This window comes from Myotis yumanensis, unplaced genomic scaffold (genome assembly GCF_028538775.1).
Source record: "Myotis yumanensis isolate MYYU_CA2020_CCGP unplaced genomic scaffold, mMyoYum1.0.hap1 SCAF_13, whole genome shotgun sequence".
NCBI lineage: Eukaryota > Metazoa > Chordata > Mammalia > Chiroptera > Vespertilionidae > Myotis > Myotis yumanensis.
This window is the reverse complement of record NW_027223764.1, coordinates 47,309,900-47,337,817: the sequence shown is the minus strand read 5'-3', so window position 1 is coordinate 47,337,817 and position 27,918 is coordinate 47,309,900. Positions and strand designations below refer to the sequence as shown.

At 45.9% G+C, this 27,918-nt stretch overlaps 1 protein-coding gene across 1 annotated transcript in view; it reads left to right on the top strand.

The window, feature by feature from the left end:
- The window catches only part of KCNMA1 (potassium calcium-activated channel subfamily M alpha 1), a 672,109-nt gene that overhangs the window by 322,104 nt on the left and 322,087 nt on the right, over window positions 1-27,918 (top strand). Inside the window, exons 3-4 of the mRNA XM_070433250.1 lie at window positions 20,738-20,759; window positions 20,925-20,986. Of these exons, the coding sequence (XP_070289351.1) occupies window positions 20,738-20,759; window positions 20,925-20,986 (84 nt within the window). The remainder of the gene's footprint in view (window positions 1-20,737; window positions 20,760-20,924; window positions 20,987-27,918) is intronic.

Here is a 27,918-nt window from a genome sequence, read left to right as displayed (position 1 = left end):
CCATTTTGTTTAGCTTTTTCTCTGGAGTTTTATCCTATGCTTTCATTTGGAACACGTTCCTTTGTCTCCTCATTTTAGCTGGCTCCTTGTGTTTCTCTGTATTATGTAGCTTTCCTATGTCTCCCAGTTTTGGCAAAGCGGCTTTATGTAGTGGGTGTCCTGTGGGCCCAGTGGAGCAGTCTGCCTGGTCACCTGAGCTGGGTGCTCCACAGGTGTCCATTGTGTGGGTGGTATGTGCCCTGATGTTGTAGTTGAGCCTTGATTGCTGTTGGCATGTCAGCGGGAGGGATTGACCTTCAGGTTGACTGGCTGTGAGAAACGGCCATGACTACAGTGGATAAAACATGGTGCTGAGCTGACCTTATGAGGTGAGATTTGCTCTCAGGGCTCTGGTTCCTGCAGAGCGTTATTTGTGCCTTTGGGTGCGTTATTTGTGGACCTGGTTGCATGATTTTCCATTATGGTCTGAAGCCAACTGCTGGCTGTGTTCATTCTGGGCCTCTTGGGGGAAGCCCTGGTGCAGGCTAAGGTCAGCTGCTGCCTATGCTCAGCCTGGAGCCATTTGGGAGGAATACAAAATGATCTGCAGGTGGTTGCTGCCTGTGCTGGCCTTGGAGGTACCTGGGAGAGGCTAAGCTGTGGGCTGAGGCTAGTTGCCACTGGTGCTGGGTTTGCAACTGTTTAGCAAGAGCTTTGGGGCATGCCAAGGCCAGATGCTGCCTGTTGGGGTTTGTGCACCTTTGAGAGATTTTAGGAAAGTTTGCTGCATGAGCTGCTACGGGTTGTTTGTGAGGAAGAGATTCAGGTCGGACACTCAACTTGGGTGGGACGGGATGTCAGAGCATCACCAGGATAGTGATAGCCTTAGTTAATGGACACTCAGATGTGGCGCTTGCCTATTCCTCTCAGCTGGGTGGTGGGAGGGCCCAACAAAGGAACAGTGGTGTCTGCCAGCACTTCTGTCCCAGGAGTGAGCTGCCCTGACCTTTGCCCCTTCAGTGAAGTTTCTCCTCTTATGTCCCTGGTGTCTTTCAAGCTGCTGCCCCAACTCTGGAGCTTAGAGCAAGTGAGTCTGTCAGAGAGTAAGTTCCTGCCTGGGCCCTTTAAGAGGAATGCCTGGATTCCAGCAGCCCTCCATCTCACTCAGCCCCAGTCCTTGCTGGTTTTCACACCTGGAAGTTATGGGGACTTTCTGGCATTCGAACCCTGCGCTGGGTATCCCGGTGTGGGGCGGGGACCCCTTATCCTTCAGCGGTGACCTTTGCAGCTGACATTTCCTTCTCATTTCTTAACCATCACACCCTTGGTGTGGGGCCTGCCAGTTCCACATAGCTGTCCCTTCTACCAGTCTCAATGTGGCTTCTTTTATATATTCTTAGCTATAAGGGCTCTGTTCAGCTAGTCTTCAGGTGGTTCTCAAGGGTGTTTGTTCTGTAATTTGGTTGTAATTTTGATGTGATTGTGGGAGGAGGCGAACCCAGCATTTACCTCCTCTGCCATCTGGAGTGGAAGTACTCAAAGAAACTCAGTTTCATTCATCTGTTGTATTGTCTTTATAGTCTCTGTTTCACTTATTTCCACTCTAATATTTATTATTTTCTTCCTTCTGCTACATTTGGGCTTAGTTTGCTTTTCTTTTTCTATTTTTTTTAGAAGTACAGTGAGGTTATTTGAGCTGTTTTTATAAACGTGTAGGCATTTATTGCTGTAAACTTCCCTCTTAGAGCTACTTTTGCTGCATCCCATAAGTTTTATATTGTGTTTACATTTTTGTCTTAAGATACTCTTTTATTTATTTATTTTTATTTTTTTAATATATTTTATTGATTTTTTACAGAGAGGAAGGGAGAGGGATAGAGAGTTAGAAACATCGATGAGAGAGAAACATCGATCAGCTGCCTCCTGCACATCTCCCACTGGGGATGTGCCCACAACCCAGGCACATGCCCTTGACCGGAATCGAACCCGGGACCCTTCAGTCCGCAGGCCGACGCTCTATCCACTGAGCCAAACCGGTTTCGGCTTAAGATACTCTTTTATTTCCCTTTTGATTTCTTTTTTGACTCATTAGTTGTTCATGAGTGTGTTGTTTAATTTACACACATTTGTGAACTTTCCAATTTTTCCTTATGGATTTTTAGTTTCATACCATGTGGTAGGAAAAGACACTTGATACGATTTCAGTCTTCTTAAATTTGTTAAGACTTCTTTGTGGACCAACATATGAAACCGTGGTACATTGTTGGTGGGATTATAAATTGGTGTAGCCATTATGGAAAATGAGGTTTCTCAAAAAATTAAAAGTAGAACTACCATATGATCCAGAAATACTATTTCTGAGTACATAGCCAAAGGAAATGAAATCAGTATCTCAAAGAGATATCTGCACTTCAGTGTTCACTGCAGAATTATTCACAATAACCAAGATATGCAAACAACCTAAGTGTCCATGTATGGATGAATGGATAAAGAAAAAATATATATATGCTAGTATATGTATTATTCAGCCACAAGAAGAGTGAATTTCTCTTATTTGTGACAACATGATGAACCTGGGGGACATTGTGATAAGTGAAATATGCTAGATACATAAAGACATACTATCTGCTCTCACTTATATATAGAACTTAAAAGAGTTGAACTAAGAAAAGCAAAGAGTAAAATGGTGGTTGCCAGAGACTGGGAGGATGGGGAAATGGGTAGCTGTTGGTCCAAGGGTGCCAACTTTCAGTTATATGATGAATAGGTTCTGTCTTCCAGTATTTTTTAAGTATCCATTTTCATTAGTCGTTGGTTACATTACCAGCCATCATTATGTAAAAGATAAATCATAAGTAAGGATATGAAATAGTAACAGTAACAATAATAAGACAAGTAATACAAATAAATAATACAATAATTAATAAATACTAATACAAGAATAAATTCTGTGTTTTGCATACTCACAATTGTAAACTTACTTTTGCCCACCCCTGTATATATGAAATCCTCATGCTGTATACCTTAAATATATACAATTTTTATTTGTCATTTAGGCCTTAATAAAGCTTAAGAAGAAATGAACAAAATAGTAGCCATTAGGAATTCATTTCTACTGTTCCCCACTTTATTATTTTAGGTACAAAAGCATGACACAGCCCCAACCCCCCATGATTGCAGTTCAGTGTGGGGTCAGAGGCTAGATTGTTCTTTTCACTAAGAACAAATTTTGAGAGCATGTTGTGTTAGATGTCACTGCCCACAGCCTGAAGCACTGGCTTTAAAGGGCTGCTTTGGATCTGAAATCTCAAGATTCATCTCCCTCTTTCTCAGAATCTAATGATTCAGTTAGAGTGGATGAGTCCCCATCATCCCCAGCGATTTATTAGTCATGTCCAGTGTCAACCAAGACCCTAAAACAGGGGTGGGGAACCTTTTTTTCTGCCAGGGGCCATTTGAATATTTATAACATAATTTGCGGGTCATACAAAATTATCAACTTAAAATTATTTTGGTCTGCTATATTTGGTCAAACATTTAATTAACTCACCCTTAATGCCTTGGCAAGGCCAGACCAAATGATTTCTCAGGCCTTATACTGGCCTATGGACTGGATGTTCCCCACCCCTACCTTAAAATAACAGCGACACTTATTCATCAAGGCACCACAAGGGTCATGGAAAAGCTACCAGCTTCTGTCAGAGAATCTCCTAATCTAAGCAAACTACGTGTGTGTGTGTGTGTGTGTGTGTGTGTGTGTGTGTGAGAGAGAGAGAGAGAGAGAGAGAGAGAGAGAGAATTTGTAAGAAATAATGGAATTTTAGCTGTTATCGTTCAGATCTTGGTATGTCAGTTGCAGAGAACAGGAAGTTCTCCTGAAGTGGCTATGACAACACTACAAATTCCAAACCTTCCTTTGCTGTCTTCTGGATATTTAGCAGCACTGGGTCAGGATGCATTAGGCCTCTCCAAGGTCCAAGTGTGTCTTCAATTGCATGGCCAGATTCTTTGTCATCTACACAGAACACCTTGAGAGTGAAATGGGGTGCTCTTATTAATTATTCCAGGGCATCAAGAAACCTGGGAAGGATAATCAGTGTAGGCATGTGGACATAGCACAGTCTGTTGTCAGGAAGCTTCCAATCTTGGCTTATTAAAGTGGCATCAGCAGCTGATATAATAAATGAATTCCTTCCTTAGTATTCCCGGTTGGTGATCTGAATCTACTTGATTATCCTCAGGGACCACCTGTAACAGCCCATCCATTGTTGGGTGATCCTCCCTCTTAGATTGGGATTTCATAGAAGGATTTTTCCGTGTAAGGTATAAGACCAGTAAATATGCTAATAACCAAGAGGCTGTTTACCACAAAGCAGTGAGCATAATCTCCTCGGAGATGGGAGAGCGGGTTGCTTGTAGTTTGGGGAAAAGGAGGGGTCAGTGCCTACCCTTTGTGTCCTCATTTTGGTCAGGCCATCAGGACCATCCAGGAAAGCCTCCCAGCCTGGGCGCGTCTTCACTAAGGAACTTGGAGAAAGCAGCGCAAGTGCACAGAGTTTTCAAAGGGGAGGTGTGATGGGGACGTTTGTGGGACAGTGGAGGTCTCATAGCCCCGAATTTGGGGAGTAGCTTTGGTATCATACATTAAAAGAACAAAGGTTGAGAGTCAAACCTGGATCTGATGCCCAGCTCTGCCTCTTGCACATGCTCCCCATGCCTCCATTTCTTCACTCAGAATTGGGATATCGCTTCCTCCTGGAGCACAGTGGGTCCTCGTTCAATTCAGCTTAGTCAGTTTCACCCACCCTCACCCTGCCCTCAGCCACCCTCACCCTGCCCTGCTATGGTGATGGCACAACACCATCTTGGTCCCTCTGTTCACTCAGCAAATATGAATGGGCCAGTGGTAAGAAGCTTTGGACGTGCTGTATTTTTTTTCTGTGTGAAATGCTTGTCTTGTTAACTCCTCATCCTCTTCCTCAAGTCTCTTTGGACCCCACAGTCCATGAAGCTCCCCTCTCCTCTCTTCCGAGTCCTCCATACCACATACAGTTTTTGTTAAATACATTCTTACTGATTTCAGAGGTGAAGGGAGAGGGAGAGAGATAGAAATGTCAATGATGAGAGAGAATCATTGATTGGCTGCCTCCTGCACGTCCCACACTGGGGATCGAGCCCACAACCTGGGCATGTGCCTTGACCAGGAATCGAACCATGACCTCCTGGTTCATAGGTCGATGCTCAACCACTGAGCCATGCCGGCCGGGCACCACATACAGTTTTTATTCTCTAGTATGACCATTGGTTGAGTGTCTGGCTCTCTTCTAGACTGTAGGTTGATGAGGGCAAGGCCCTCTTTGGTTCTCTGCTGTTACCTAGGCCTAGCACCAAGCTTGGCACACAGTAGTTGCTCAGCAGATGTTTGTGGAAAGAATAGTGAATGTTGGGGACACGCTTTCACCCCTCAAGGAAACCACGGGCCAGAGACTGAGAAGGAACCTGGTGTCTGCAGTCGAGAATGTGGAAAGGGCTTTGGTTAATGTCCATGCGGGATCGTTCCGGAGGCCCCTCAGCGGAGCAGCAGGTGGAGGGGGATTAGGGAAGGGGAAGAGTCTTCACCTCGTCTGGGTCTGAATGGCTTGATGTTTCAATGGAAGAAACACAAAGGAAAAGAAAAAGATATAAGACTTAAGTCCAACCACCCTCTTTAGTGGAAGTCACATTCAAGAAAAATCTAGAAAGGCAACTTCACCAGTCAAGAGGGGCTGCCGCTGGAGAGACGTGCCAGGAGACCTGCGTCCTTAGGAAGGTCTGTCAGCACTGGGCACACAGGGAGGCCAGGTCCTGCCAGAGGCTCCTGCAGGGATGGAGCCTGGACCAGGGCCTGCTCTGCCTCCCCTCTTGCACACATCTGGCAAAACGCGCAGAGGCCTGCCTTGGATTCTTTGCTTTGGAAGCCACACGGGCAGCTTTTCTTCTCTAACACTTTTTCTTTCCAAAAACAAGTGAACTAGTTTATGGATGAGCTCAACTTCTCCACTCGGGGTGCTTTCCGATTACTTTCTTTGGAGCCCAAGGTCTCCTCAGCCACACACCTGGGCAAGCCTTACAATCCTGGGTGGAAGTAGGGCTTCAGAAATTGAAGTCTGTTGAAAGTGGGAGTTGTGGGAGTTTTATTAGTAACAGTGACATCATACCTAAATTTATGAGCTAGCTTTCTGTGGAGACGATACATCAACTTAATTAAAAACAAAAACACAGCACCTTGTCACCAGAGCTTTGCAGCTGGCATCCCACAGAATTTTAGTTTATGTGTGCCAGGAGATCCAAAAGGTTGAAAATCGCTGCTCTAGCCCATCAAACTAGAGTGTGAAAGTGACTTAGGATAACATTTCAAGATAAAGAATTCTAACCAATTTTTTCCTATCAAAAGCGGCTTCAGAAGTATCTTTATATAGACATTTGAAGGAAATTTTGTCTGAATAGCACATATCTAAAATAACTAATTGAAACTGATTTTACATCCATATTCAGAAAGAAAGGATAATTTTTTTTTCATTTTATGATGGTTTACAACAGTGGTTGTCAAGATATGGTCTCTGAATCAGCAGCATTGCCATCACCTGGAACTTATTAGAGATAAATTCCCAGGCTCCTCCAGACCTCCGGAACCGGACTCTCTGGGAGGGGTTCAGCACCTGTGTTTTCAGAGACCCTGTGAATAATTCTGATGCACATTCAAGTTTGCAAACCACTGTTAGGCTAGGGCAGTGGTTGACAAACTCATTAGTCAACAGAGCCAAATATCAACAGTACAACGATTGAAATTTCTTTTGAGAGCCAAATTTTTTAAACTTAAACTATATAGGTAGGTACATTGTTATTACTTAATTAGGTTGCTCCTAAGGCTTAGGAAGAGCCACACTCAAGGGGCCAAAGAGCTGCATGTGGTTCTCGAGCTGCAGTTTGCAGACCATGGGTAGGGCATAAATGTCTTGAAAGTCTTTTGATGCTGGGAAATTCATTTGGGCCTCTGTCATCCTGTTTTGCATAAGAATGAAAACTAGAGTTTGAGTTCAATAAAGCAGGGGCGTTCTACAATTCTGTATTCCCTGCCAGCTCAGCCCTGAGTCTATAGTGGACGCTCAGCAATGGAGTGGAAGGAATGAGGGGTGTTCATAAGAGTGAATTCTTGTGCATACAGATCCTTTAATGGAGTGGACGAGGAAGGGAACTTGGTGATCAGGCTGAGGCTGTGATGAAATGCATGGATGGATTATGACAAGAGAAGGTGATGCCTGCCCCCAACACACACACACACACACACACACACACACAGAAATTGAAAATCTGGAAAACTCAAACAGAAGATTTAAGGACTCTACCCCAGTTCTGATTTATTTTTTAAAAAACACAGCACACATATTTTTATTGATTTCAGAGAGGAAGGGAGAGGGGAGAGATGGAAACATCAATGATGAGAGGGAATCATTGATTGGCTGCCTCCTGCACGCCCCCTACTGGGCATCGAGCTCGAAACCCGGGCATGTGCCCTTGACCAGAATCAAGCCAGGCCAATGCGCTATCCACTAAGCCAAACCAGCTAGGGCTCTGATTTCTCTTTGACAACTATGCTGAAGCTCATAAAAATAGGAAATAAAAAGTTATTCCTACATTTCTGGCCCCTACACTGCTGAAGTGCTAACCATGTGCCTGGTCTGCCTGTCAGATATCCTGAAGTATGAAGCAGACACATGCCCTTCATCTTTTTCAATGACCTTGAAAAAACACGGGGCATTCCAGACAGTGGTCTTTTCTCTTCTTTTGTTTCTGAAGTAAGTGTGAGGCTTACAGAGGCAGGAAACCTCGTGTTAGCTCATCATGCTCACCACCACCTCCCACTCACCCCAGCATGTGCCCGTGAAGTGGAGCGTGGGGTTTTCTGAGTGTTAGTCTCCAGTAAGCTGGAACTCCCATTACCCTGTGCGGCATCCTTAGCATCTGATCCTCACTGGGCCACAGGGAGATCTGTGGGACGTTGTAGGAGCTGGGGCTGTGTTAAGCCTTCTAAATTAGCAGCGGTGCATGGTTTGATGGGGCATCCTAGCCCTCTCATAGGGTAACATGATTGCATGTGTTGAGGTTTGTGCTGCTGATTGGCCCTGCCTTCTCATTTTCCAGGCTGTGAGAGTGGGGATTTATGAACATGGGGGCTGCTTTGGAGCTTTCTCCTTCCTTCAGGAAGGATAGCTTATCTCTTAAGAATTTAAGAGTAAATACTAATAAACAAACAAGAGGAGAGGAGACATGTCAGCTAGTTCTTTCTCTTTGGAGACCTGGATTTCAACCCTCTGTAAACCTTAAAACAACAACAAAAAGAGCCTGTTAGTTTCTTTATTTTCCCAGGTGGTGTTTGCCAAGACCAATCCCTTTGTCGTGGTCTGAGATTGATTCTACAAAGGAGAAAATGGAGTGTAATGCTTTCACCAAGCAAGTGAGCATGCGCATCCATGGTCAAGCCCAGCGTGGGCCGGTGACTGATTTTGAAGCCTGGTCAATGTCAGCGTCAATGTTGTCCTGTCAGCTGAATGGCTTTCCCATCTTTGGCCAACTCCCTTGATGCTGAGCGGCTTTGGTGGCACTGCTTTCTTGAGTTCACTGAAAATCCTTTCTAAAAGCGACACCTTTGGTGGCCAGATCATTGCTGTAGAAGATGGAAATTTTAGTTTGTTTCTAGGGGTGACTTCAAGGTTTCACCAAGCCCTTGAGGGGCTGTGGCCAAGTCATTACTGCAGCTTGGCCTTGAGGTTTAGACTTGGAGAGCAAATGCCTTGTGTCTTTTCCATCATCTTCTAGAGGAATTTGTTTTGTTTTTAAAGTGGTTATAAGCCAAGGACACACTCTTTTTTATTTTAGTTTACCCTTTTTTATTGTGGTAAAAGGTACACTCTTTTAAAACTCCCAATCGTATCTGGGACTTTAGCCAGAATTGCCAAAAGACAAAGTAGGCTCTGGCTCCAGTTAGCATCTCTGATCCCTAAGAAATGTATAGCTCACTTTGTGCATCAGTAATAGACAAGGATGGGGTGGTGGTGGGGAAGGTGGAAATCCATGGAAAGTCTCTGGTTAAATGGAAATGGATTCTGGAAACTAAAAAAGAAATGCCAGCTAACTAAGGGCTACTAGTAAGATCCAACATTTCAGAGGGTCAGAGGCACTTATATTTAACACAACGTGTAACAACGTTCCTGGAGGTGCCTGCTGCCTTTGAAAGAAGAGACATCAGTATCCCTCTGAGCAGGTGACTGTTTGAGTTTGAGATGTAAATATACTGCTGGATTCTACTTGCAGGTTCTCAAAGTATTTCTTCCATTTCTTTCTTATGATAAGACATACATAAGATTTACTCATTTAGCCATTTGTAAGTGTAGAATTCAGTGGCATTAAGTACATCCACAATGTTGTACAACTGTCACCACTATGCATTTCTGGACCTTTTTCATCAACCTAGAAAGAAACTCTATACCCATGAAACAATAACTCCTCTTACTCCCAGCAACCACCATTCTACTTTCTGTGTCTATGACTTTGACTATTCTAGGTACCTCTTATAAGTAGAATCATATAGTATTTGTCTTTCTGTGAGTGGCTTATTTTAATTAGTATAATATCTTCAAGGTTCATTCATATGGGAACATTCTATATAATAAAGAGGTAATATGCAAATTAACCCTCATGCCCTCACAAGATGGCTGCCTACGACCAGGCTGGCAGGAGGGTTAGTGAGGGATGACCAAACGACTGAAGAAGCAGGCTGCATGGGGCGACCAGGCTGGTGGGGGGGCTGTGAGGGGCAACCAGGCCAACAGGGGGGGCAGTTGGGGGAGACCAGGCTGGTGGGGGGTGCAGTTGGGGATGACCAGGCCGGCAGGGGGGCAGTAAGGGGTGATCAGGATAGCGGGCAGGGGGGGCAGTTAGGAGTGACCAGGCCGGCAGGGAGGGGGAAGTTGGGGGCGTTCTGGCCGGCAGCGGGGGGGGGGGGGGGGGGGAGGGGGGTTAGTTAGGGACGACCAGGCAGGCAGGCAGGTGAGTGATTAGGAGCCAGCGGTCCAGGATTTTGAGAGGAATGTCCCAGATTGGAGAGGGTGCAGGCTGGGCTGAGGGGATCCCCCTGCCCCCCAACCCCCATGCATGAATTTCATGCATTGGGCCTCTAGTCTATAATAATAAAAGCATAATATACTAATTAGACTGGACATCCTTCCGAATGAACTTCCTGAGGAAGCTGGGGCTGCGAGGGAAGCCCGGGTGCTGAGTGCCTGCCGGCGGCCTAAAGGAAGCCTGGGTCCCAGGTGCCAGAGGGAAGCCGGTGCTGGCAGCTGGGGGAACGAAGGCCTACTCTTGCATGACTTTTGTGCATTGGGCCTCTAGTGTGTAAGAATTTCCTTCCTTTTTAAGGCTGAATAATATTACATAGGATGGATATATATATATAGAGTAGAGGCCCGGTGCACGATCGGGCCTCTGGCAGTCAGGCATCCCTCTCACAATCTAGGACTGCTGGCTCCTAACCACTCACCTGCCTGCCAGCCTGATCACCCCCTAACCACTTCCCTGCCAGCCTGATTGACACCTAACTGCTCCCCTGCTGGCCCGATCGCACCCAACTGCCCTCCCCTGCAGGCCTGGTCCCCCCCAAATGCCCTCCCCTGCCAGCCATCTTGTGATGACATGGAGGTAGCCATCTTGTGGAGGCCATCTTGTGACGACGGGGGAGTGGCCATCTTGTGGTGGCCATCTTGTGACGATGTGGAGCGACCATCTTGTGATGACGTGGGAGCGGCCATCTTGTGATGACATGGGGGTGGCCATCTTGTGATGCGAGGGCGTGAGGGTCAATTTGCATATTACCGCTTTATTATATAGGATATATGTCTATCCTATATAATAAAAGCCTAATATGCAAATCAACTGAACAGCAGAAAGACAGGGTGCTATGACGTGCACTGACCACCAGGGGGCAGATGCTCAACGCAGGAGCTGCCCACAGCCCACAGACCCCAGGCCAGCCAAGGCGGGTGACAGCAGGGAACACCTCGGTCACCCTGCCAGTCACCCCACAGATTGGCCCTGATTGCTGGCCAGGCCTAGGGACCCTACCTTTACACAAATTTGTGCACTGGGCCTCTAGCATATCTATATATCTACATATCTATATCTATATCTATATATCTATATATCTATATATTTATATATCTATCTATATTTACCTATCTATATTTATCTATATCACATGTTGCTTTTTTATTCTTCTGTGAATGGACATTGGGTCACTTCCACTTTTTGTCTGTTGTGAATAAAGTTGTTATGAATTTGGGTGTACAAGTGTCTATTTAAATCCCTGCTTTCAATCCCATTTTTTCCTTTAACATACTATAAAAACTGCCAAGGTTCTAGAAACAGGACAAAGATGACCATAAATTTAGTCCTTGGTGACAGTAAGTGGCAACTGCCAACCTGACAGTGCTATAGAATCTTTCTTGTCCTATAAACCTAATTAAATTAAAACCCAGTTGGCCAAACCCACATGAATTTAAGCCAGATAATATTTCCAAAAGCTCAATAGCTGCAAACTTGGGAGCTCTACCAGCAGATGCAAGTTTTTCCCTCAGATTTTTACGTAATTAGACAGGAAACGCCTTTCACACTTTAGACCGCAAGTGGAAGATTTTATCTTGCTTGCCAATGTAGTTTTAATGCCCTTGGTAAAAATATACAGAAATCAACCTGTTGAGTTTTATGATGCAGTGATGTAAGATTCCAGTGTCACTATTAGTAAACCTCCATTCTCAGGAGGCACACAGGTTTTAGGGAATTTTTTTCAGACTTAATGTTACAATTGCTTTCCACTTTTTCAGTTTCTCATTTCAGTTATACTACATTAGGCTTTGAAGGAACACATTCAACTCTCCTGTATGTTTAGGTTGTGCAAAATGAGATGGGCATGGTCAGTAAAATCCAGGGTGTAGGACAGGTGACCCTCCTGTGACAATCAGGGAACACTGTCCTGCAGAAGTGCACACAGCTCGTGCCCTGGAGTTATGTCAACCAGGGCCCTGATTCATGCTGCAGATTCTCCTGTAGGGAACAGAAAAAAACAAGCTTCAGACCCTCTATACCCATCTTTATTAGCTACATTCTCCTCTTCCCTCTTCAAAAAGGCCATTTATTGCACTTAATTTTGTATGTATCCCAGCAAATGTGTGATTTATAATAATCTTGTTCTTTGTAAGTTATACTCAACATGAACCCTATTACCATGGCCGGTGTGCTCAGTTGGTTGGGCTTTGTCCGGTGCACTGAAAGGTTATGGGTTCGATTCGCAGTCAGAGCATATGCCCAGGTTTCAGGCTCAATCCCGGTTGGGGTGTGCAGGAGGCAGCCAATCAATGTTTCTCTCTCTCCTTCCCTCTTCCTCTTTCTCACTAAATAGCAATAAAAATATTTTTTTTTTTAAAAAAGGAGCCTTATTATTTTCTAGGCTTCCTTTTTATCTATAGTAATTTTGAAATTACCGAATTTAAAAATGGACAGAGATACAATGCTGGGAATGTAGTGATTAATAAATATTGATAGAGATCCAACTTTGTGATTGATTAGTAGAGTATTAGTTTATTATCTCTGTGTCCCTTGCAACCTGTGTGTGCGTGTATATATACATATACTAGTGTACACGCACACACACACACACACACATATCTATATCTATATATCTATATCTATGCATATGTATATGTTCATGCATTATTTATTTATTTTTTTTATTTTTTTTAATTTTTTTTTTTAAATATATTTTATTGATTTTTTACAGAGAGGAAGGGAGAGAGATAGAGAGTTAGAAACATCGATGAGAGAGAAACATCGATCAGCTGCCTCCTGCACATCTCCCACTGGGGATGTGCCCGCAACCCAGGTACATGCCCTTGACCGGAATCGAACCTGAGACCTTTCAGTCCGCAGGCCGACGCTCTATCCACCGAGCCAAACCGGTTTCGGCATGTTCATGCATTATTTATACATGAATTCACCTCCTCAGTTCAGACATGTGTTTTACTCCATTTCCACAGATTCCTGGTCCTGATCCCAATCTTCTTCACCTAAGGCTTCTGACGTGCATCACTTTAATTGAACCTGTTTTTCCTAGAGACGCAGTTTCCCCACTTCTCTCTGTGGAGGTTGCTTATTTCTTTATAGTCCAGGGACCATTGGCCACCCTGGCCCTCCATCGCCTGCCATCCTGGTGTGAGACCTTTACTCTTGAGCATCCTGCCATCCACTGAGTCCTCACTCCGTCTACCCCCCTGATGCTGCCATCTACCTGCCTGCACTCCATTACTCAGGATGGTTTCCTGCTGTCAACCTCAGCTCTTCAGCCGTTGCCTGAGTCTGTGCACACGAATCTCCTATCTATCCCCTGAGTGTCCCAGACCCTTGACCTTCTCAAGGACGATGCACTTCAGCCAGCTGTCCCTTGGATCCCCACACAGGGAACTACTCCTCACGTCTGAGGTCCATATCCTTCCATTCTCTCATGCGTTCACTGCACCCAGTCTCCAAACTCATTCTTCAATCTGTCCTCCAAATACTTGTGCAACAAACAGGGAGACACTGCTAGCTCTGGGAATGTAGTGGTGAGTAAGAAACGACATGTTCCCTGTCTTTATAGAACTTGCAGCCCAGCAAAGGATAGAGGAATTAATCAAATGACTGCACAAAGAAATACAAAACTTCTGGGGTGCCAAGTGCTACAAGGTACAGACTATGCTCTTAAGGGACCTTCCCAAGTTAGGTGGGCAGGGAAGTGACAGTATAGCTGAAATCTGAAGGATGACTAGTCTGTATGGTGGGGGTTAAGTCTTCTAGGAGGAGGGACGTACTTATGCAAAGGCCCTGCGGTAGGATTTTTTTTGGGTGCTGGCCATGTGGTGAATAAGAAGAACTGAAAGTTCCATTAACTGGAGTCTAGAGAGGGAGAGTGTAAGATAAAGCCAGAGGGAAAGAAAAGGGCCAGCTTTCCAGAGTTTTGTGAGCTTGTCAAGGATTTTTTTTTTCATACAAAAGCCATAGACGTCATTTGAAGCAATTGAAGGGGGTTCTCTCCAAGTATGTCTCGTGTCCTAAAAATCCAGTCCATTCTACACTAAGTAGTACTGCATTTTATATATTTCACTTTTGGAGGCACCAGATTTAAATGCCCACAATTCACAGGCATTTTATCTCGGCTTCCTCACATAGTCTCAGTCTTATCTGGAAGTCCCACGTATTTTATTTTAATGCTATAATTCTAAAGACTGACTCCTGACATCACTTTCTTTTTCCTTTATTTCGTCTTGAATACATCTATACTTATGCTGTTGTTTGGAGTCTTGGTTTCCAGGGAATCCATTTACAGCATTTTTGTGTAAACACTTGCATAAGTCAAATGAAATGCACCACGATGTTAGGGTGGAAACTTAGGGGACCCTCGGATATCTAAGTGGCACTGTCAAAATATTGCTTTTATGCTTTACAAATCTTTTGTTACTTACGATGACAAAAATACCTTTTTTGGTAACAAGATTATATATACTGTTGGGAACCATTAAGGGTGTAGGGATGAGAAAAACATGTTACTATGTTTGCCTTTATCCCTTGGAGACACCACTGAGCTCAGAGTATGAGCTTTCAAGGTAAAACCTACAAAAATGTGGGTTTTTCAGAGATCACAGGGGCAGGAGGTGAGGGGGCTGGGTCAGAGCCCCCTCCTTTTCCTTCAGCCAAGGCAGGGCTAAGGCACAGGGGCCCCTCTGGCTTTGTGTTTGTGGTGCGGGATGTCAAACTGCGTGAACAGTTGATTGCCTAGTAGAAACACCAATGAATGGGAGTGTCCGTGGAGTTCCCACTTGTGATTTATGAAAGAAACAGCAACTCTGACACAGATTAGTAACACATCATTGCCATCATACTCAATTATTATAACGATGCAAAAATGGCTTACAGTGGCGTAAAAGAGGCTGCCTTTTTAAGCCAAAGGTTTTTAGTTCTTTCACTGTAAGCAATGACCTGTCAAGGTCCCCATTTGATAACCATCTGTCCCAATCCCACCATTTCACAGACTGGGAGACTGAGCCCCAGAGACATGAAGTGATGAGCTCCAGAGCGTACTGCTTCGTGGGGCAAAGCCGAGACTCAGAGCCAGGCCGCCTCCTGATGGGAGTCTGTGCTCTCCCCCTGAGGCAGTCACTGGGCGTGTCAGTCACAGGTGGGGGGAGGGGGGGGAGGGGGCGCCTGGTGTCATCCTTCCCTGGGACAGCCAGGTGGACCGGGAGAGTCCAGAGCCCTCTCCCCCTCCTTGGTCTCCCCTTCTTCCCTTCGCCGTCTACATGTGCGGTGATGGTGGTGTCACTTCCCTGTCCCCCGTTAGGCATCTCCAGGTGTCTGTATGTATGTGCAGCATTTACTGAACTCACAGGCACCTCCTGAACCATTCAGGCTTCTGGATTCCATGCTTCAAAGTGAAGATGAGGCCTGAGGAGGCTCTTTAGTTTTCTGTTTTCCTCTCTCTCCCTCAAGGCCCGTGCCTCGGCATTCGCTACCTGTTTGTTGGAGTTATTAGACTCACCAGACCAGACGTCACGAGTTGGGTGTCGGAATGATGTTGTCTCCCGTAAACAAAGTGTCCCCAGATTGTTTTGCCTTAGGAGCTCTCATGTCTTTTTTTTTTTTTTAATTATTACAGTGGCTTTAATTGAATATAAATTCTCCCTCAATTAAAAAGTCATGCGCCTTCTGGATCACGTATAGGAAATTGTCCATGTTCTGAGGGGTGGCTGCTGCCAGTAGCTGGCTAGGCCCCGATCAAACATGCAGAATCATTAATTAGGGCCATTTGTTCTGCTGAGAGCTGAGCAGAATGTGTAAGTCCTGCTCGGGAGAGAATTAATTCATCTTCCTCTCTGTACTTTGTAGAGTACTCCTAGCACGATTCTCCAAGCCTGCAGGCCTCATGCATATGTTCTGATGGGCTAATTGCTAAGGAGACATTTGTAAATTAATCTCTGACTTGAGCTAAGTGGTTTCCCCTAATGGCTTTAATTCAGTGACTCCCATTCTTGGCCACACGTCAGCTTCCCTGGAAGAGCTTGTTAAAAATAAGAGATGTCCAGCTCACTCCCCACCCTCAGGCTCGAGATTTCCTGGCCTCAGGATGGAGGAGGACGTCTCTGTTTTTAAGGAAAGCTCTTGAGGTGATCACACATTTGGTCGCAGTCGCCTCTGTGAGCCTCTGCTGTAAACGCTCCTCTGAAGGCCGCGGAGCCTCATATGTTGATTGAAAGCATTTGGGCCCGAACCTGACACTTGAAACCAGGTTCTAGAACGTGCAGCATCTCAGAAGCGTCTCTGTTCCTGATCCATTCCCCTCCCTATTCTCATCGCTGGGTCTGTCCTTCCTTGAAGAGCGCCAGTGCCCTGAGGGCGGATATTCCGGCTGTTTTCCACTTTTATGGACTTTCTGAGACATTTGTAAAATCTTCAGAGCCTGCTGGAATTTCCAGCATGAAGGTGGCTGTGAATATTCTCTCTTAGGCGGCTCGTGTCAGGTGTTAGGGATAGGTGTTCTTCTAGTACAGTGTGTGTGTGTGTGTGTGTGTGTGTGTGTGTGTGTGTGTGTGTTTTCTTGGCATTCTGTGCAAACACATGCTATGTTTGGTCTTGGAGTTTTGAAAATAGATTACGCACCATCATTTTAAAGACATCTCTATCCAATGTCTTGTGTTCAGGAATCTCACACTCTGTAAACATCACACAGCATGTGGTGTTTCTAGTAAACCTAAGCATATGGCAATGAGCACCATGCAGGTAGCCAAAGTGATTTGGTGAAACTGGACTATGAAAGGTGAGGAAGGCTGGCACCAGGGCCTGAGAGGGCACGCTCACGTTATCCCCTCGGTCTGACTGTTCATAAGCTCTTGTTTGCTGACAGTGCTTTGGGAAGCACCTGGTCATTGTAAGCTTATTCTGTGACTCAGCTGCTGGAGGGCAAGTGTCTTCCTGTCTCAGCTTTTATGCTTCTCTTGGCCTCATCTTATGTCGCAGGCTTCAGTGTCCCTTACCCCTGGGACTGTGGAAGTGCATAGAGAGACTCTCCATCTCCATCCTTCTTACTGAAGGGGCATGAGCGGAGACAGGATACGTAGGAAGAAGGGACACTTTGAGAACAAGGAGAGAATTGAGACCAGAGCCCTGTTCCTACCCCTCCTAGTTCTTCTCCATTCAAGTCTGTTCCAGCAAATCAATAGCATTTGTATTGATCAGATGGTTGAGCACCGACTAGATGTAGCATAGGATTCATCTATGTAAAGAGTACTGAAGAAGGAGTATATTTTATGACTCCAAGTGGACTTTTTCTTTTGTTTTTCCTAAGGCTTTATGCATAGCAGATGTGAAATAAATACTTGGATGACTATTTGGGGGTGCACTATACCATAACTATTACCATTTAGGCTAAAATAGAATTATATTGTGTGATGAAATAGATTTTTTTATATTTAGAGTAGGCTGCTCAGCCAATGGAGGGTTTGTCAAAGAGATAGAATGTGTGTGCGTGTGTAAGAGAGAGAGAAAGAGAGAGAGAGAGAGAGAGAGATAGTGAGAGAGAGAGAGAGAGAGAGAGAGAGATCCTTTGTTCGGCCTGTAGAAGATGAATCTCTATTGGTTTCCTGTCTTCATGGCCAAATCCATAGGGTTAATGTATTTTCTGCAGCACTTGGATCCAGGCTGACATTATGATCACGCCTGACATGATCAAGAGGCATTTATCAAGTTTAAAAATCACACGCACACCCTCTGGCTGGGTGGCTCAGTTGGTTGGAGCATCGTTCTGTACACCAAAATGTCACGGGTTTGATCCCTGGTTGGAGCACATGTGGAAGGCAACCCATTGATGTGTCTCTCTCTTTTCCATGTTTCTCTCTCTCTTCCCCTCCCCCTTCTCTTCCATTCTCTCTTAAAATCAATGGGAAAATATCCTCGGGTGAGGATTCACAAACAAACAAAAATAATCACATGCACAGTTGTTTCCGTATGGAGAACAGACCCTCTGCCCATCTATGGTGTCATGCCTGGGGCAGGCAGGGGGGTGGGAACTGGGACCTCCTGAAGAGGGAGCCTTCCAGCTGAGCTTTAGGAGCTGAGCACAGGTCCCCTCAGCAGCAGCCTCAGTCCCTGGAGACTTGGAGGTCGCGTGCCTCCTGGACTTCTTCCCTTCTTGCCTTATCAGGGAGAGGCTGATATGTGAGTTTGCATCTTAAGAGGAGAGTAGGAGTCCTTCCCTCCTGTCACTGGCTGATTTGCTCAAATGAGCTGCACATTATTTCCCACAGCAGAGGCTGGTCGAGGGGAGCTGGGAGGAAGTAGTGTCAGCTGCTTTGACCACTCAAGCCTGGGGAATCATCGCCATTGCAGGAGAGCGATGCTGGGCTCATTTCAGAACGATGTAGATGCCTTTTGCAAGGACTTCTTTCCTATTCTTTCCCCTTTCCTGCTTCTCCTCCTCTCCTCTTCCCTCCTCCCCTGCCCCGCCTTGCCTTTCTTCTTCTTTCTTCTCCAGATTTTAATGGAATGAGCCCGTGTCCCCAGCTTGGCCAAAGCTCAGCATTCACACGCACAGGCACACACACACATGCAGCCAGATTGACAGGGGTGAGCCTTGAATCAGCTGTTCATGAATGAAGCAGAGGTCCTGCCCCTCTGTGCTGGCCACGCCCCTTCTCTTTGAGGCATTCTGAGAATGAGGTCAGAGCCAGGATCTAATGGCTTGTGTCTCAGAAAAAGCAGCACAGGTCAGAATTAATCTTCAGCTATTTGTTTTGCTGCCTCATTCAGCTCATAGAGGGGAAAGCAGAGGGTTGTTCATGGTTTTTGTTTTGCTCCTGTGCATAACTTTGCAAGGAATGAGTGAGTGAGTGAGTGAGTGTGAGGGGAGCGGCTCAGGTGGCTGCCAGGGCGTTTGCGCCGGCACCATGGTGATTACTGACAGACTGCAGGAGTTTCCTTGGATCAACTGGGACATGTTTTCGTTTTTAAAACAAAATGGAAAAATAAAATAGGCCCCGGTGGTGTCTTAACACTTCCTCTCATGAGGAGAATTTATCAGGTGCTGTGGAACCACATAGTCCCTTTACAGGTCCAGTTGTTTTAACCATCAGCTTTTAAATATGGAGCTCACCCTCCCTCCCTGTAGCTCCATGGAGTTTTGCAGGGTTCTAAATGAATATGCAGATTTCATTTCTGTCAGCCACTGTGGTGCACACGCAAGTACAGAAATGTGTGAGCGATATTCTCTCTCTCTCTCTCTCTTACACACACACACACACACACACACACACACACACACACACGGCTTGATTCTTACCTAGTCTTTACATAAACTGGGTTTTATCTCTATGCACCAGCCAATGCCAGAGGGATGTTCACAGATGCTCCGAGGAGACTGACACTTCTAACCCCTTCCACTCTTCTCCCCCTGCAGTTCCTGTAGGAGCGTAGCAGGTCTGAAAGGGAGCTGTTGCCCCTGGCATCTCGAGATTAACCATTGGTTCTTAGCGTCTGTTTTATCTTTGAACATCCTTCCGGTTGGACCAGGACTCTCCTCCGTGAAAGATCAAATAAACAAATGAGAATGTGGAGTGAGCAGAGAGGCATCCATATCAGCTCGATCTGCTACATATTCATTTGATGGACTTTGGTGTGACAGGTATCCTCGGAAGGGGTTGCTGCGCTGTCTTTTCTATCAAAGGTGATTACCTTTGAGTGAAGAGTATGAAGGAGAACAGGATTGCCATGTAGCCGGCCTCACGTACGAGCTTAAACGGTTTCCAAAATACTTAGATCTGTCACCCCACTCCCTCCCCCATGGATATCTGTACAAGCAGCAAATTTGTGCCCCTCCCGCATTTTATTACGAGTTTATTGAAATAAGTACAACTTGAGAGCAACATTATAGGATCATCTCTACCTAAAGGGATTGACTACTTTGCCCAGATGAACTGTTAGGTTCTGAAAAGACAAAGCTATAGCTAGACGTTCCTGGCTTCTGGGCATGAGTGGGAAAGAGAAGACGCGTGTGGTCCTAGAAATAATTGGACCTTTTAAAAAATTGCATATTGAATTTATTGGGGTAACATTGGTTAATGGAATTATATGGGTTTCAAGTGTACAGTCCTGTAATACATCATCTGTATATTGTATTGTGTGTTTGCCACCCAAAGTCAAGTCCAACTTTCTGTTTTTCAATTGGTATTTCTTGGACAGAAACAGAAAGTGAATTTGTGGTTGTCTAGGGCTCAGCTAGCAAAGGAGGATTAACAGGCACGAGGCAGCTTAGTGAGACTATGGTGATGGTTGCAGAACTTGGTATAATTATTCAAAGTCATTGGCTGAATTGTACATTTAAAATGGGTGAATTTTATGGTAGTATGTAAATTCCACCTCATTAAAGTGGCTAAAAATTGATATTCCTGTATTTAAGTTCTCTTGGGGCCTAACTTGCATATAATATGAAACATTATATCACCTCAAATTTTTAGCTGCTTTTTTCCTACTGAAGTGTGTATCTTTGCTTTGGTGGTGGAGAAGATTTACCCTGAGATTACAGGGCCAGATACAAACCCCGAGCATTAGGATATTAGAGTCTGCCCTGACCCCTGTTGGCCAGCAGTGAGGTTGCTGCCCACTGCCTGGTAAGGAGCCAACATAAGGGGAGCAAAGGGATAGGTTTCCAGGCAGGACCCAGAAAGCACCTGGCACCAAATTTCCAACCTGCGGCTACATGTGTCACAAAATTAAAAAATAAAATCCCAGTGTTGTTCCGCCCTTAAGTTACGCATTTCTCTCTTGTTTTGCAGGTTGTCTTAGTCTTTGCTCTCAGCATTGGTGCACTTGTAATATACTTCATAGATTCGTCAAAGTGAGTATTCAAATCCGTTGTCTTGCCCTGTTTTCCTGACACAATTGTGAGTCCTTATTTACATCGATCAATGAGTTGCTTTAGCATCAACCTTCGCAAGCGCCTCTTGAGTGTGGAAGACTTTTAGAGGCAGGCGGGGCTGTGGGTGCTGATTTTCTTAACGGGAAGCAAGTTCTCCCAAGGAAGGACTCTGCTGGCTGAGACGGGGAGGGTGGGGTATCTGAGTGCTGGGTATTGTTTATGTGTAAATAACTGTTTCCTGAGTATTTGCACTGAAGAGGCCAAGAGGGTCGGAGAGTTTTGTGCATTTGCAAACTCTGGGAAGTTTAAGTGTCCAACTGGTTAGGGTCTGAGCCATTCTTGCCATGGTGGTTGGGCTCTTTGCTCGGTAGGGTTTCAATGCTTTAATCTTATTTGAGGTCAGTTAGAAAGCGTGATACTGTCCTTTGTACCTGCCAACCAAATACTCAGCTGAAGCATCGCTCGCTGGTGCTTCTTGACTCGAGAAGGAAGGAGATGGGACAGAGTTCATGATGACTCCCAGAGGTGGAGACCATGGCCATCTGAGAATTCCTAGAGTGGACACTCACACAGACCCTCAGGTGCCAGCTGAGTGGACTGGTGCTTCAGGGTGAGCCTGGGGTGAGGTCTGTGCCACAGATGGCTCAGGCTTTGTAGGAGGCAGGAGAGGTCGCCGAGCGGAGCTGCCAGGTGGTGGCCAGCTCTGCCCTGGTCCCTGCAGGCGTCACCCTGGTGCATCATCTGTTCCAGGGATTCTGTTGCAATCCGGACGCTGACAGCATCTGGGAAACCGGAGCTGAGCGGGTCTGGCCGGCCTGTCTGTGGTGACATGAGCTGGACACTGGACAGTGGCCTTGAGCTCTTTGCCTGTGTTTTTCACTGTGAGAGTGTTTGTGTCTCCTTGAACCCTGTCCCTGGTATGGCTGCACATGAGCATCTGAGCCCAGGAAACCCGCTCGATGCCCCTGTTGGCAGACTCTTGTGTGTCTGAATTCTGAGCTTAACGTTCTTTCGCTGAGGCTCGGGATGGTGCTATTTCATGTCCGCCTAAACTCTGAATTTCTCAGAGGCATCTGATCACCAGCCAGAGGATTTTGTGACTGGAATGCCAAGGCCAAAATATCATGTTAGGGAAGATAAAGAAAACACCAGCTCCAGTCACCTGTCTCTGGGGATCAGCCACATCAGGCAATCTGAGGTCGCTCAGCCTTCCCCACGCACAGCAGGGCTGCGCTGGCCCAGCTCAGGGTGAGGGTCCTTTAAACTTTCTCAGGAGAGGAGATCCCACACGCTCCTCTGGCAGCTCGCCCTGGCCAAGAAAGAGAAGACGAGCTTTTCAGTCTGGAAAACTTCAAGTGGCATGTCATTGAAGGTAAGCCCCTTGCAAATATCTCCTCTTCATCATTCTGACCATGATTGAATTGAAGCAAAGATCTCTAAAGCCCTAAGTCTTATTTCTCCATTCTCTCCCCAGGCACATCCTGGAGGGTGCATCCCCTGCCAGTTTCCATGCCAGGGCTCAGGAAATGGGTTTGGGCATTCAGTCTGTGTGCCCCAGACAGAGCAAGCCCTGACGTGGAGGTGAGTGTGGCTGTCGTCAGAAGGACAGATGCCTCGGCCCCTTCTTTCCTTTGCCTCTCTTCTTGCTCCTCTGTATTTCTGTTGAAATAAAAAGCTCTTGCTGGATGGGTCTGAATTGTGTCTTTTTTTTACAGCGTCTACTGTGAGGCAGCCGTTGGTACTTAGGTCCTGGTGGACTACCACAGGCAAGACCCTCTCCTTGGCGCCCCGCACTACCGCAGGGCCCTTTGGACTTTGTTCTGGTTCTGCTAAGCCCTGGGAAGCTGGCATTGGGGGGTCGTCTCTGGTTCTGGTTCTGCAGAGAGTCTACGCCAAGAATGGACCTTCCATTCTGTTCTCAGCTTTTCCTAGCAAAGTGCCAACAATCCTAGAACCAAGACTGTCCTCACTCCCCCTGGGGACTGTTCTGGCTGGATCCTAAACACGGTCTTTCCTCTCTGTCACTAGACTGTGTGGTTTGGCAGAGAGGGACTCTGTACATTGGAAGACCTGATGTTTATGTCGCCCTTTCTGCTCTTCATTTGCATGTCTTCCTTTGGTGCTGGAACCATACCCCAAGGTTCTGTCCCAGGGGTGACCTGATCGGCATAGTCAGTACCAAGGAGTCTGCCATCTTTCTGGGGACAGCCGGCAAGCATGCTCAGTTAAGTAAGGAGAGGAATTAAAGCAAACTCTATAAGAACCTTTATGATAAATCTAAAGGTTCAGGAATAAAAAAAAATCTATTAAAATAACTATCATCAAGCAAAGTAAACAAGATAAAGTGAGATTCTATCCACACATAAAAAGCAAATGGGAACTAGGTAAGAAAGCAGGCTGTAAATTCTTAATATCCATCTCTTTTTCATTCAAAACTGTCATCAGTTTTACCCTGTGGTGGTGTTGCTGGCCATTGGAAAGAAATGGGCATCTTGGAAAGAAATCTTTAAACTTCTCTTAGAATTTATAAGAAATCATTATCCTGGAAAAAAGAAGTGTACAGTATTCTTAAGATGAATTTTAGTTGGTATTTATACCCTTCAAATGAAGAAATAACTTAAAAGACAATCAATCTATAGGCTTTCCCTTGCGTGAACCTAACTGGGCAGACATTGTCAGTCAAATGGCTTGTTTAGGTGAATTTTAACCAGAGCTGGCCTCCCCCAGATGGTGGGAATACACTGACAACACAAGTTCAAGGTGTGAGGCTCTGCAGGTTCAGTGTCAAGACAGGCCAGTTCAGGTTGTGAGAGAGGACAGGTGGGCTGGGTGGTTATTCTACTTCTGTGTGGCAGCAGGGGAGGCCGGCACTTCTGAAAAGTGCCATAGTTGGAGGGCGCATGATCTTTTTAACCTTTCGCTGCTCATTTGGCTATCAAGAGGCTGTGGGTACGTTATTTCCAGATATTATCTCAACTACATGTTTTTTTTCTTTTCCGTTGCTAGGCCAAGGTGATCCCTGAGCAGTTCTTTTGCTCTTAAGGCTTTGAGAAGCCCTTCCTTGGGTATTACTTTTCCCGGTGATCACCAGAGAGGAATCGCATGGGCAGCTTCAAGTGGTTGCTGTGAGCTAAGACAGGCTGTCCTCACGACTCCTGGAGTTGAAAGCCAATGAGAATTACCTTAAATTGTGTTAAAATTATGCTCCCACCCAAGGATTGGTGGCTGTTCCACCAAATCTTTGGATAGACATCAGTGTCAATTCCTTAACAGACACAGAGATGCATTAAGCCCGCCACACACAGCAATCCCACCCCAGAGAAAGTACCCCTCAGTTAGCCACAGAAGACAGTTATAGTCCAAAAGAAAATAACTCCATTTCTTTTTTAAAAAATATGTTTTTTTATTGATTTCAGAGAGGAAAGGAGAGGGAGAGATAGAAACATCAATGAGAGAGAATCATTGATTGGCTGCCTCCTGCAAGCCCCCCACTGAGGATCAAGCCTGAAACCTGGGCATGTGCCCTGACGGGGAATCAAACCATGACCTCCTGGTTCATAGGTCGATGCTCAACCATGGAGCAACACCGGCCAGCAGGAACTCCATTTCTTTTCCATTCTTTTTAAAGGTGCTGTGCCTGTTTAAGGCACATCTCACTCCAACTCCTAATTCTGATGTCTCTTGTTGTTTACGCCAACACTTTCTTCTCACACACTCTGCTATTCGGAGAAGAGTTTTTTTAAAGATTTTTTTAAAAAATGTACAGTAAGTCAGAAATAATTAAAAAAATAAAAGTGCCTTGGATGTCCTGTGGGTGATGATGTCACCATGGCTGATCCAACCCTGTCAGTTTCCTCCCTTTGACATAAGAACAGTGATTCTTCCCTAATAGATAAGGGAACAGAAAGCCCCAAGATGTCAGTGTGAGTGCAGGCTTCATGGCTTGCATAATGCAGCAGCTCCTGCTGCTTCTAGAATTTCAAGAGGAAGTTGGAAGAGAGAGCAGCTCAGGGCCCTGGGAATTTGCCCTTTTCCAGGGGCATTCTGGGAAAGGATGACTCACCTGTGAATATATTTATTCCTTTGATTCATGTTTAAACTCTGCTACTTTTTAGGCTGTAGTTATGTGGATTATGAATATTTAATATTGCGTATACTGAAAATGAAGGTCAGATCCTGCTTACGTGACTTCAATGCTGACTCCTGTCTATGCAAGGCAAGCTGCCTGCTGTTAGCAGAGTAAAGCTGAAAGGTTACACATTGTTAAAAATCTCCTTAATGACTTTATTTGCTCCAGAATGGCTGGTCCGCAGTGGGGGGCTACTTTCCTGTTCCTCTGTTGGCTTCTGCTATCTTCTCTTGGCTTCTGGTATCTCCTCTTGGCTTCTGGTAGGGGCAGCTGTTTGGGATGTGGCCATAAAGAGTGGGGAGCGAACAGTACCCCCAGGCTTGGAGAGCGATCTCATGTAAGGGCTGGATGCCAGGGTAACAGCGGGATTACGGCGTGAAAATGGCCTTGCCTTAGTCTTGAGAAGTTTACGTTTGTATTCAGTAATTCATTCATTTGGTATCCATTCATTCACTTGAAACATCTTCAGAGTGATAATGCTGAGTATTTTCCACATGGTAAAAGTGCTATGGTTAGTTATGGTCAAGGAAAACTGATTTTAAGATTGCAATAGAACATGACCTGGCTGTGTTTATGGTCTCTGGAAATAAAACTGGTCCCACTGGTGTAAGAGGGATACCCAGAGCTTTAGCAGAAGCGACCAGTCACCCAACTGCTTACCTGCCCCGTCTTCACAGGCCAGGCCTCTCATCCCTCAGCCAAGACATCCTCCTCAGGAGGGAAGGGAGGGGCTGGGTTGGAGGGAACTACATTCACTGATCATGCGCTTTGTATGGAGTCTAGTGCTAAGCACTTTAAGATAAATAGCACAAGCAGTCCTATCAAAGTCTTCTAACTCCATCATAGAGGAGGTATTACAGCGTTCCCACTTACAGGTGAGGCCGAAGTTGCAATGTTTACTCCAAACCACGTAGCTAAGAAATTGTGGAGCCGGGGTTTGAATCCAGCATGTCTCAAAGCATCGCTCTTCCATGTCAAGAAGTGAAATTCCAGGCTGTGGAAGCGACTAAATGGGTTTAATGAGGAGTTGCAAGAATGAGAAGTCCCTTAGCCTCATACCCCTTCCAGCGCCTGCCCCCCTCCAGTCACCTGTCTTTTTTGCCCTCTCGTTCTGCATCTCCCCACTTCTCACCTTTGGGGCCACGTTTGAAAGTCAGCAGTGCTGATGAGGGTCCTATGACAGCTTTCTCGCTACGACATGGGACGTGTGGGACAGATCCCTGGGACATGTGCTGTCTGATGTCTCTTTGGACCTTGATCTGTTTCTTCCAAATTTGGTTTCCTAAGACTATTTTCTCTTCTATCGCAGGGAGTAAGCAGCATTTTGTGCTGGACTGGGGTCAGGTTAGCAGAGAACAAGGAAAGATGTTTCTCTGGGGCTCTTCCCGCTGAAGGGATTCTTCCTCAGCAGAAAGACCCTTTGCCCTCCCCGCTTACCTCGTTCTCTGTGACAGTAATTGCCACGCTAACGGAGATAAGGGCAGAGGCCCTGCTTCCCATTAGATGATTGTATCTCACTAGAGAGTCGAGGAATGTAGGTAGCTCTTCATTGTGTGCCTAGACAATTAGTGTTGTCAAACCAATGGACTCCAGGAAAGTGTGGCCCCAAAGATGTTTCCATGGAGGTCTTTAAACGATTTTTAGGTGTCTGGCTTCCTCCTCCAGGTTTGTTCTTAGTAACTGTGCACACAGGGGTTGACACAGCGCCTCCCACATGCCCACCCTCCTGGCAGGCACCCGGCAGAACTGGGAGGTCAGCGTAGGCCACCTCCATGTTAATGTGTTGTAGACCGTAAAGTACAGTGAACGCTCCTGTAACTGTCCCATTCGCACACCCCTTGCCCCGCAGCATGAACAGCTGGGCAGCCCAAGGCAGAGAGGAGGCTCTGTACCCAGCTCCTTTACAGAACTGGGCCCTTCGAGGTAGGATTCTGAGAAATTCGCTTCAGCTCTCCGCCTTCTTCTCTGTTTTGAGAAGCCATGGCCAGCATTTAACCTTTGTCGAGGAAATCAACAGCAATCACGGTGTGTGTAAAACATCTCCCTATTCTTTTTTTTTTCCTTTTTAAATACGCCCCCCAATTTTCTTCCTCTCTTCCTGACATGTTTATTGCTGGGCTTTGGTTCGGAAAATTACGGGTAGGGAAAGTTCAAGGGCAGGATGTGCAGAGCAGCAATGCACATCTGTGAAGGGAACACAACAGGAGAGCCAGCAGCTGTTGAAAGAATGGGGTGTCAGGTGGTGGAGGAGCTGAGCATGCTGGAGGGAGGCAGAGGGGGAGACGCCTTAGGGGCAACGAGGCTGTAAATAACTCCCAATGGGAAGTCCTTGTTCCCTTTCAGAATTTAACCTCTAATGGCAACAATTGATCCTCTGACATGGGAGAGACCCTCACCCAACTGTTCTACCTCGGCTAGTTTTCCAAATTGCCTCTCTCATCAGTTGGGTATAAACGTGAAGATAAGATGGGTGGAGAATATGCCAAGCGGGTAAGCGCTCTCCCTCCTTCCCCTCCACACTTTGAGGGGGTCTCTGCTTCCCCACTTGCTTCACATTGTGATAGATAGGCATTTCCTGCTTATCTTTGATGTTTCCTTGGAACAAATCAGGGACTATGTTAGGAATAGAGGGAGGATGGAGCTGGACCTCCCAGGTTTGCTGCAAAAGGCAACTTTAGGATAAAATGTTAGAACTGGAAGAGGTGTCAGAGTCCACCTGGTGTCACCGTTCTCTGGCCTCAGCATCATCTCCTATGGGATGAGGACTAAGTGACCTGCTCAA